General features: G+C 39.8%; 2 protein-coding genes across 2 annotated transcripts in view; one reads left to right on the top strand and one right to left on the bottom strand.

Annotated features, from left to right (window-relative positions):
- eif4ebp1 (eukaryotic translation initiation factor 4E binding protein 1) overlaps window positions 1–8,391 on the top strand; it is an 11,414-nt gene extending 3,023 nt beyond the window's left edge. Inside the window, exons 3-4 of the mRNA XM_083565315.1 lie at window positions 6,804–6,998; window positions 7,680–8,391. Of these exons, the coding sequence (XP_083421441.1) occupies window positions 6,804–6,998; window positions 7,680–7,711 (227 nt within the window). The 3' untranslated portion in view covers window positions 7,712–8,391. The remainder of the gene's footprint in view (window positions 1–6,803; window positions 6,999–7,679) is intronic.
- ndr1 (nodal-related 1) lies at window positions 7,769–11,513 on the bottom strand. The gene is made up of 3 exons (XM_083565260.1): window positions 10,505–11,513; window positions 9,326–10,056; window positions 7,769–9,054 (listed from the first exon to the last, which is right to left on the bottom strand). The coding sequence occupies exons 1-3, from the start codon at window positions 10,734–10,736 to the stop codon at window positions 8,902–8,904; spliced, it is 1,116 nt and encodes a 371-aa protein (XP_083421386.1). The 5' UTR covers window positions 10,737–11,513; the 3' UTR covers window positions 7,769–8,901.
- Window positions 11,514–11,820: the final 307 nt, after the last annotated feature.

Genomic DNA, 11,820 nt, shown 5'->3' with positions numbered 1-11,820 from the left:
GAGGGAAGGAGGTTGTTCCCCAAAATCTCGCAATACATGGCCCCGGTCATCCTCTCCTTAATACAGTGCAGTCGCCCTGTCCCATGTGCAGAAAAACACCCCCAAAGCATGATGCTACCACCCCCATGCTTCACAGTAGGGATGGTGTTCATGGGATGGTACTCATCATTCTTCTTCCTCCAAACACTTTTAATGGAATTATGACCCAAAAGTTCTATTTTGGTCTCATCTGACCACATGACTTTCTCCCAGGACTCCTCTGGATCATCCAAAAGGTCATTGGCAAACTTAAGACGTGCCTGGACATGTGCTGGTTTAAGCAGGGGAACCTTCCGTGCCATGCATGATTTCAAACCATGACGTCTTAGTGTATTACCAACAGTAACCTTGGAAACGGTGTTCTCAGCTCTTTTCAGGTCATTGACCAGCTCCTCCCATGTAGTTCTGGGCTGATTTCTCACCTTCCTTAGGATCATTGAGACCCCCACGAGGTGAGATCTTGCATGGAGGCCCAGTCTGAGGGAGATTGACAGTCATGTTTAGCTTCTTCCATTTTCTAATGATTGCTCCAACAGTGGACCTTTTTTCACCAAGCTGCTTGGCAATTTCCCCATAGCCCTTTCCAGCCTTGTGGAGGTGTACAATTTTGTCTCTAGTGTCTTTGGACAGCTCTTTGGTCTTGGCCATGTTAGTAGTTGGATTCTTACTGATTGTATGGGGTGGACAGGTGTCTTTATGCAGCTAACGACCTCAAACGGGTGCATCTAATTTAGGATAATAAATGTAGTGGAGGTGGACATTTTAAAGGCAGACTAACAGGTCTTTGAGGGTCAGAATTCTAGCTGATAGACAGGTGTTCAAATACTTATTTGCAGCTGTATCATACAAATAAATAGTTTAAAAATCATATATTGTGTTTTCTGGATTTTTTTTCTTTTTTTTAGATTATGTCTCTCACAGTGGACATGCACCTACGATGACAATTTCAGACCCCTCCATGATTTCTAAGTGGGAGAAGTTGCAAAATAGCAGGGTGTTTAAATACTTATTTTCCTCACTATATATATATATATATATATATATATATATATATAACATTTTTTATTTTATTTTATATTTTAATTGTAATATCAGTTTCTACCTTAGGCAAGCGATGTATTTGTATTCAAAATTCATATAACGGGTTTGAGTTCATCTGTGCTGATGTTCTAGGAACTGTTCCACTGGCTGAAATCATCCTTTGTTGCTTACAAAAGGGTCACAGTGCATTCAAACATTGAATTATTGTTTTTGGTGAACATAAACAGTAAATAACATGGAAGTAAAATAGTTTGGCCATGATTAATTAATATACAGTTAATATGTAATCTAGCTAGTATCTTGTAATCTGCATATCTATTTAGATCAAAACTCTAGCTCAAATGAGGTCTTTAAGGGTCAAATTTAATGATGTTTTTACAGTTGCATGCGCTACTATATTGCCAGACGTCCAGGATTGAAGGCAGAATTGTAGCTGGAAATAAAGGTGTTGTTGATGGCAGTTTGAACTTGTTTGAAAGACTTTCATTATTGGGTAGAAACCATTAGTCATGTTCCCTCAGTGCAAAACAAACAAAAAACAAACAAATGTTGGACACAGAACTAGGCTGATTTGCTACATATGTGTTGCAGAAGGGTACTTTTAATAATACGGGTAAGATTTAATAAGAGATGTTAAGTGATATTATCATTGCTGTTGGTAGCATTGAATACAATATGGTTTTATTCACTTTGTGTTTACGCACTGTTAATTTCCCTTTTATCTATTATGTTATTATTATTATTCAGTCAGGTTCATTAATGTTTGGAAGCAGAAAATTTATTTTTCATTTAGCTATTGAGCAGTGTGCATCGGAGTTCAAATTACATAATGAACATGGCCTGCATAATGAACACGAACTCTCTATTTTTAATGGACCAAATTTAATTGAAGAAAACCACTGCGATGTCTGACAGACAATTCTGTCTCTGGTGAAGAGAAAACCTTCTCAACAGTTCAAGAGCACCCTCCAGACAGTGGGTGTATCTGCGTCAGCAAAACTTCACCAGAGTAAACAAGGAGGGTTTAACCACAAGACGTAAACCACTGGTAAGCCTCAAAAAAGAGAGCCATATTAGTTTGCCAAGAAGGAAACGTGCATAAAAACCTGTAGTATTCTGAAACATCACCAATTGAGACAGATGAGAAGAAATGAAGATATTTGTTAAAGTATACTGAAGTAAGTAGAACAATCTAGTAGATCTTCAGAAAATGAAATATAAAATTTAAAGCACGTGTACACACACACACACACACACCTGTATTACCCAAATGGCATCTAACAAATTTAAACTATTTAATAAAAAAATTATAATAATTTTTTTTTAATTTGTGCCAATTAAATTAATATAATAATTGCATTAATTTGATTTATTTAATTTTATTTTTTATAAAATATGCAAATGTATTTTATATATTATTTAACCAAGCGAGCATTTTATTTAATTTACGTTTTACGTAAACTGTTCAAATGTTGATCACAAATCTTAATAATATTAAATTGATCCAAAACAAAAACATTATTTATTTATTTTTTTATTTCTTTAAAAATATAACCATTCAGAAATGGAAGCAAACCGTGACTCACATTGACAATAACCTAAAGCCCGTAATTAAAAATATTATTTTAAGACAAAGAAGTAAAGAAGTAGTGGCCAAATTATTCACCTACACTGAATGCATTATTTTATTTCTTAAAGGCAAAACACACCAAAAGCAAACAGGAACTGAAACTGCAGTCAAGACCCTGCATCAGCAAGGAAGAAACTCAGATCCTGGTGATGATTATGGCCATTGATGACACTGATTAGGTTTCGGAACAAAGTATTATTAATGTTGTTGGTTTTTTTGCATTTTAAAATAGTGAATCACAAAGTGCCATAAAATCACTTTTAGTGCAATTTAAATAAAGTAAATGAACTCAATGCAGGTAAATGTATCAAACCTTTTTTTATACTAGTTTTTAACAGTGCAATTAAAAAAATTAATACAAATAGATGTGTATAAAATAAATTAAACACTTGTTTGAACAAGCTGGTGGCTGAAAAGCTCTCTGGGGGTTCATGTCACTGATCTGACTGATCTGCTGAGTGGGATTTAATTTTTTAGTTTTTAAGTGTTCATTACTTTAGGCATGAATTAAGCCAGTAGCGGCAGTGGCAATGAAAAACTGCCTGGGATGTTATAATGAAGGAACTTTGACAGGAACCAGACATCAGCTAGTCTCAAAAGAACTATGGAAGAAAATCATCATCTTTCAGCTGCTCTCGTTAAGGGTCATCACAGCAGATCATCCTCTGTCTCCATGTTACTTTTTTAAACCAACAACTGGCATGTCTTCCCTCACCCCTTCCATAAACCACTTCCTCTTTTCCTCCTTCCTGGTGGCTCCATCCTCAGCATTCTCCTACCGATATACCCCATGTCCCTCCTCTGCACATGTACAAACCATCTCAATCGAGCCTCCCTCCCCTTGTCTCCAAAACATCCTACATGCGCTGTCCCTCTAAAACTCATTTCTAATCCTGTCCATTGTCGTCACTCCCAATGAAAATCTCAACATTTTCAGATCTGCGACCTCCAACTCCACCTCTTGTCTTTTATTCAATGCCACTGTCTCTAATCCATACAACATCGCATGTCACAACACAGTCCTTTGAACCTTCCCTTTCACTCTTGCAGATACTCTTCTATCACAAGTCACTCCTGCCACTCTTCTCCACCCACTCCACCCTGCCTGCACTCTTTTCTTAACTTCTCTAACACACTCTCCATTACTTTGCACTGTTGAACCCAGGTACCTGAACTCCTCCACCTTCTCCACCTCTTCTCCCTGCAACCGCACGACTTCACTGCCCTCCCTCTCTTTCACACACATTTACTCTGTCTTACTCCTACTGACTTTCATTCCCCTTCTCTCTAGTGCAGACCTCCACCCCTCCAAGCTGTTCTTAACCTGCTGCCTACTCTCACCACAAATCACAATATCATCTGCAAACATTATAGTCCGCTGAGTCTTCTGTCTGACCTCGTCCGTCAATTTGTCCATCACCACTACAAACAGGAAAGGGCTCAGAGCCGAAGCTTGATGCAGTCCAACCTACACCTTGAAACCGGTCTGTCGTTCCTACTGCACACTTAACTGCTTTCACACTGTCCTCATACATGTCCTGCACCAACCTCACATACTTCTCTGATACACCTGACTTCATACAATACCACAACTCCTCTCTCGGCACCCTGTCGTATGCTTTCTCTAAATTTACAAACACACAATGCAACTCCTTCTGACCTTCTCTATACTTCTCTAACATTCTTAAAACAAATAATGCGTCTGTGGTGCTCCTCCTTGGCATGAAACCATACTGTTGTGCACAGATGGTCACCTCTTCTCTCAGCCTGGCTTCCACTACTCTTTCCCATAACTTAATGGTGTGACTGATCAACTTTATTCCTTTGTAGTTACTGCAGGTCTGCACATCTCCCTTATTCTGAAAAATCCATACCAGCAAACTCCTTTTCCATTCCTCAGGCAGCTCACCCCTTCAGAATATTATTGAACAATTTGGCTAAAAATCCCTCTCATTTAAAACATCTCCATGCTTCTACTGTAGGAACATATGAGGAAATATGGGATGCAAATACACCAAATATTGTTTTGTAACCCTACTTTTGGGTTTGTAATGTGTCCTCTGCATGAGCTGCTCATCTGTTTATACGCTTTCCATTCTCCTGTGGTGTGCAATGTCACTATAAACAGTGACAAACCAGATAGTGCTTTAGTCAAGACAAGTATTAGCCTGCATGTTTCAAACAGAGCTGTTTTTTGCTGCTACACATTCATATATTCACTTTATACACCGCTAGTTGTTTTTTTGCACTGATGTCATTGTTGTATTTGGGCAGCAGCAGTAGAAAAAGCAGGACAGAACGTTTTTACTGGTACATTAGGACCTGTGTGTGTGTGTGTGTGTGTAATGCAGGTGGGAAGCCTAACACTGAACTCAGCTGCCTGATGACTGATACTATGTTCTAGTTTGTCACTTTATGCCTTTATGACCTTGCTTTGGTCTAAATATCTACATTCTATGTTTATTCACGTAGCTGTTTCTTTTAACCAGAGGTGTTCACCAGCTAAGCAGGAACAAGAGCTTCATTCTCCAGAGTCATTTCACCCTGTTCCCAGACTTTTTTTTCTTTCTTTCTTAGCAGTCAGTCATATGATTTGTCCAATTTGTAATGTATGCATTTATCATCAGTAGCATTCATGTGCTCACATAAAGAAGGAAAGCGCAATGTATGACTTTCAGCAGTCATCAGATGATGCCATGTAGTAAATTGCATATTCATTGACAATTTGCATATAAGAATATTTCAGCAAAAGCGATAATTATAGATTATAGCATATTTCTTAAAATTCTTCATGAAGATTTAAAAAGCAAAGAAAATGTTTACAGATGGATTAAATAGCTTTTATTACAGTAAATATTGCCAACAGTGATTGAATGAGGAAACAAAGAATTGCACAAATGGACAAAAATGTGGCAACACACTTCTTTAACACTGGTCTCTGAAAAGTCGGTTGAAATTCCGAGTGATTGCAACATCGGATCTGAGCATCCTGTGTATATGCATTGTTACTTAACACGCGTTCGGGACATGTTGGGACATGCAGGTAATAGTATCTCACCTTAAGGCAGTGTCTGTCAGGACCTTGAGAACAACAGCTTTAACATGGTTTGTCTTGGTCTTAAAATAAGCTGTAATAATGAGCTGATTGTTCATATTGTTTTCAATGAGATATTGTGTGTTTAAATCTGAATCTATAACCTAGAAGAATTAATACCTTTTGGTTTGATTTCACAATGCATAATATTAAAGGAAAATTAAAGGAGGCACAACAAACTTAGAATATGGATATATGCAAGAATTCTTTGCAAAACTTTTATTCATTTGGTAATAGTAAACAATAAGTTTGCATGGAATTGACAAACTTCGAGAGTACAGATACGATTGAAAAACTGTATAAATATCTGGTTTGAAACATTTTTTATTTCACAACCAGGCTCAGCTCAACAGAACAATCTCCAGAACACAAATGGCGCCTGAGTAGCAGCGGTGTTCTTTGGCTCAGTTCGTGGCTCACAAGTACAAAATGCTGCTGTAACCCAAACACTGCATGTTTTGTAACTTCCTGCAGCTGGCTCAGTTCAGAATTGCTAACAGAAAAATCACTTTCTCTCTAGAGTGGATCTTAAGTGTGATTGCGGTGTTCTCACTTGCATAAAAGGCAGCTCTGAGTGAAGAAAACACAGGAGTTTCGTTCACACTGATTCAACACTGCTTATCTTTATTCTATTGCCATGTTTCTGAGCAACGAATAAGGAAAATCCTTCCTACTTGAGATCTAAATCACTCATAATGGTCACTTATAGCACACAACATACAGTATATGTTGCAGTTGCTACGTTTATTATCCACTGTAAGACAGGCCTCAGCTCACAGTAATATACAGGCTTACAGTAACAGCTTCATTAAACAGGCAGATTGAGCTTTAATCAAACCCTCAAGTCCAATTCCAATATGTGCATGGGTGTGATTTGTCATTAAATAGAATACTTTTCTATTGTGTGTGCTTATTTAAATGAAACCCTTAGCTAAACTGTCATTAAGGTGTTCGGTAATCACAGAACTGATCTCAGCTCTCTTAATTTGACCCCTGCAGGAACCCGAATCATCTATGACCGGAAGTTCTTGCTGGACTGTCGCAGCTCCCCATTGGCTCACACGCCCCCTAGCTGCCTGCCTGACATCCCAGGAGTGACCAGCCCTCTTACAAACACTGGCACTAACAACAAAACCCACCCTCAAGAGAATGTCACTAGCAAGCGCAGCATTCCACCTGTAGACAAGGCCACAGGTAAGTGTTTTCCTCTCTTACTGACACTTTATATAAGACTATACTTATATAAGACAATTGTTACAGTACAGTAATTTTAATTTCAAAATCTGGTCAATTCTTAATCTTAATTTTTTTGCATAAAGTAGTTTTGGATTTAGTTTTCTCTCAATAATAAAAACTTCATTTGAAAACTGCACGTTGTGTTCACTTGTGTTATCTTTTACTAATATTTAAATTAGTTTAATGATCTGAAACTTTAAAGTGTGACAAACATGAAAAAAACTAAGAAATAAGGAAGGGGCAAACACTTTTTCACACCACTGTTTAAGGACACTGTAAAGCACAGGAAGTCTGACCACTTCTATAAAAGCCAATGTTATTTTCAGTTTGCTGGTCTGGAGCATTCTGGTGTGTGTTAATACAATGTTTTGTTTTGCAAAGTTGCATCTGAACAAACCACGAGACTGGATAGATGAGACCAAAGTGGAGAAGTTTGGCCACAATGCAAACAGGGATTTATACTGGTGTCTGTAGCTCATTTGCTGTAATTGTTCTGAGTGGAAATTTTTCATAAATGATCTGATATACTGACAGGAGAACTGAACCAGCATCGACACTTTGTTGATGGAAAATGATAGAAATACAGTCATGGTGTAATCTAAAAGCTGTGTTTTAATTGATTGTGTCCATTCTATCCAGGTGAAGATGCCCAATTTGAAATGGACATCTAGAAATATCAAACATCAACGTTGCGGTGATGACGGTCCCATAAGGATGAATGAAACCGATTTCTCCTGTCATCCTGCCTTCTTTTGTTATCTGCTGTTGTTTTCCCCACCGTTATTTCAGTATGGATGCAGTCATTCCAGACACAAACAAGACATCTGCCATCGAGTTTCAACACCAGCGTATACTGCTGTGCCTAAATGCACTTGAATTACTCAGTGCTTCTGCATAAGCTTCTGCTCAAGCTGTGTGAAATCCAACCTTTTTTGCTGTCCTGCTGCTTATGTAGTTTGCTACCATGACCACTGGGAGGAGCATTGGCTCGATTGAATAATTTTTGTACTTGGTGCTGGAGTGTGAGAGTGTTAAATAAGAAAACAAACAAAACATTTTGCCCTGTGACAGTGTTACCTTTTCGAATGAAAATATACGAATTTGTTTATTTTTCACCCAAATTGTCATTCAAGAAAAGTTGTAAAAATGCCTTTTCCCCGCCTTTTGCAGTTTCGGTTATCATGTGTTAACAATGTCAATTATTCAATATCTAAGGAATAAATCCTGCCTTATGAATAATCTGAATATGGAAAAAAATGCAGTGAATGAGCAATTCATTCATCTTTTGGCTTGTTTTTTTGTTTGTTTGTTGATGTTTGTTGACACAATAAAAGCAACCTTTGAATAAGAATCAAGATTTACTAAATATGCATAAAATATTTCATTACAATTGTCAGATCTTATATATACAAACATCATACAGTTTATAAACATAAAAAGTAAGGCACTGGAGGAAATATCCAGCTGCTGAGTATCTAACTCGTAGGCAATTCTTTTGAACCAGCTGTTTGAGTGAACTTCTCAATTCATTAACTAGTCAGAATAGCTAATCATAAACCCTGAGCATGATAAATAACATAATATTAAAATAGAATTTTTTTTTGTTTTTAAATAATGGTTCATGCGTCCTTGAGAATTGATTCACCTATACCGAGTAGTTTAAAAGGAGCAAATGGTCCACTGTTTTATAAAAAGGGCTATATTTTCTGGTATGGTGGAGAAGAATGCATTACTGCATTGTACACATTTCTGCATTGTCTCTCTGCTTAGTGCTGAAGTTCTCTGGCAGTCTCTCGTTGGGGACGGGCATGTAAAGACGCTTAAGTGCTGAAGTTTATCAGGCTCGGATTTGAGAGTTGGATCAGTGGCAGCCGCATGCTTCTGCCACCATGCCTTCGTGATGCCTCATCACCATCTTCCCGTTTTCATAGTAGAGCATGGAAAGAGGAGCCAGACGTGTCGGTACACAGGATGGACACGGGACACGGTCTGGTTGGTGCAGTTTCAACAGGCTCTGTAAAAAAGACAAGAGAAGAATAGATTAGGTTGACATCGTATCTAGTTATAAAACATTATCTTAACGACAGTCTTTGTCTCAACGCATTTTAATGTCTCCCCTGCTCTAACTATCAACCCTAGAAGGGCTCTTAGTAGGTTAAATGGATCACATGGAAACATGAGTGACATTAAAATGAACAGGAGCCAGATCCAGGTTTGTGAATCTGTCTTGGGGGAAATGTAGTAGGACACCATGCTGGACATAAGACGTAAATTTGTTTCCTTACCTGCATGTATGCGTGATTTGTCGGTGTGAAGGACTCGTCGACTGGCGTAGGGCAGCCACCCTCACAGCGGTATGCATTGTATCTCTTTGGATAAATAATCCATTCACTCCAACCAATCTGGTCAAAGTCCACCCACATGTCCACCTTCCTGCACAGGGTCTTCTTTTCACCCTTGGTTTGTGTAAACGCTGGGATCACACTGCCTCCTGCTGCTTCGCTCACTCTCTTATGTGCACGGTGGTTGCGTTTGGTTCTCCGGGCCACAGGCTCGGACAGCGCCCGATCCTGTGCCACATACTTGGAGTGCTCAGCTGTGCGGATCAACGTAGACGTTTCTGTCCTCATCTGCTTGGAGTAAACCACCATCATGACCGTGTTGCCTGTCGGATGCTGGATGGCACGCTCAAGGTCCTCGGGTTCTTCTTCATCCACATGAACCTGGGTGGGAGGCATTTCCCCCTGGTGCAGCCAGTACTTCAGCAGCTGGGTGATGTTGAGGACTCTCCAAGAGGAGTGTGTGGATGGGGACGAGCGCAACGCCGCGTCAACCCGACCCAGGTGAAGACGCTCCTCTGCGCCTTTGGGAGCATGGTAGATGTCCACCACTGGCTTCTCCGCCTCTGAGAAGCCGGGCAGGCGTAGACGCAGCTCTGACCTCTGGACGTCGTCACTTGCTGAAATGGAGGACAAGTCAAACGTGACGGCCCACCTGTCACCCACCTGGTAGCAACCTTGAAAAAAAAAAAGGGAAAACACAGACATTAGAACATGTTATAAATGATAATAAACAGTGTAAACCAAGAGGCGCAATGATCATTAATTAATTTTGGGCGGGTAACAATGCAGAAGATTGCCTTCACACATCTGCAGTCAGGCGCACTTAATAAAGCTGAAGACTCATATTGGGTAATTGTGTATTCCCACATTTGAAGCAGACGTCGTGAAGTTTGCAGCTAATACACACCCTAAGCATAATAAACGACTTGCTAAAGAACAAGTCGTTTGCTAGGTAGGAATGGTTTGGGGGTTTTTTTTGCTTTAAATGCAGCAGAATAATAAGCCATGCAGTTTAAGAATAATTTACCATTTAGTAAAAAAAAAGTTAAACTAGTTTAAAATAAATGTTTGCAGGATTCAACGTATTTTCCAAACTCCATAAATCTACATAAGAGTACTCACTTTTAGCGACGAGGCTGATCACCGAGTCGGACTGGCGCAGAGACGGATGCTCGTATCCGAGTCCCGCACTCGAAGTGTAACCGTCTCCGGCCAGTAAAGTCCGGTAAAGGTGCATCATGTAGAGCGGATACGGTTCTTTAGAGGGGCCTCGCTTCCTGCCGACGAGCGCACCGGAGGAGACCGAGCGTAGCCACAGCGCCACGCACAGCATCCCGCACACCAAGTGTTTCATTGCAATATAACCAGGCAGGAGTAATCCAAAAGATAAGGTGTAATGAAGTAGCTAGAGAGAGAGTGAGGCAGAGGACAGACAGCTCCACGGTCTGCTCTCTGCTCGCTCCTCGGAATAAAATGAATTCGGTCCGCTGATGTCGAGCCTCTTAATGACGCTCCTTTCAAAAACTTACAGAAACTGCGCCGGCGTTTGATGATCCTTGGCGCGCGCGCTGCGCCTTTGAAGTGCCGCGTGTGATCCATGTCAAGGTCATCGCGCACCGAAACCACGCCGCCTTTAGAGAGCGCCGAGGTGTGAACGCACCGCCGCTCCTCCGCGCCTAAAACAATACCATTAGCAGCGCAGATAGATTCAAGCCCGTTACTCTGATTAATGGGAGAAAAGTCAATCCCACGCAATTACATTTTGAATGAAAATCAAGGAAATCAGAGTGGTGTTTTTTTTGTGTGTGCAATCGTATCACTTTTCACCTTATTAGATGACGAGGGAAAATAGTTTCATTACTTAAAAAAAAAATGCACTTTCGGACCTTTTCCGACTCCAGGTTTCCCACCTCACACGGCTTCAAAGCTCGCAGGCGCAATCCATCCGAGGTGCTAAGAAGCCTTTTATAACCGAGCTAGAATTTCTTCACTAATTAACAACGCCGATTTCTGGCTCAGGTGGGCTTTCAGGCGAATATCCCATAATGACGCTTTTGTAAATTGTGCAGTTCTGTAATCTGTTTTAGGATTTTTTTATATCATCTATATAAAACAGCCCATGTAAAGTTCTCTCAGCAGGTACCTCTGAGTCTCTAACACACACACACACACACACACACACACACACACACACACACACACACACACACACACACACACACACACACACACACACACACACCAAGTATACATTACTATTAATAAATACACCTGAACATTTTTACTTTCATTTACTTTTTGTCATAAATGTAATGCAGAGCAGAAATTACTAATTTTTTTTAACCCCATCACGCCCCCCCCCCTCTCCCCTTCATATATAAACACCCCTTTGAGAAAAGAGAAGTGATTAAAGTTATTAAAGATAACATTATGTATAT

The sequence above is a fragment of the Silurus aristotelis genome (assembly GCF_946808225.1).
Source record: "Silurus aristotelis genome assembly, chromosome: 16".
Lineage (NCBI taxonomy): Eukaryota > Metazoa > Chordata > Actinopteri > Siluriformes > Siluridae > Silurus > Silurus aristotelis.
The sequence above is the reverse complement of the archived record's forward strand: the minus strand, read 5'-3'. Positions and strand labels throughout refer to the sequence as shown.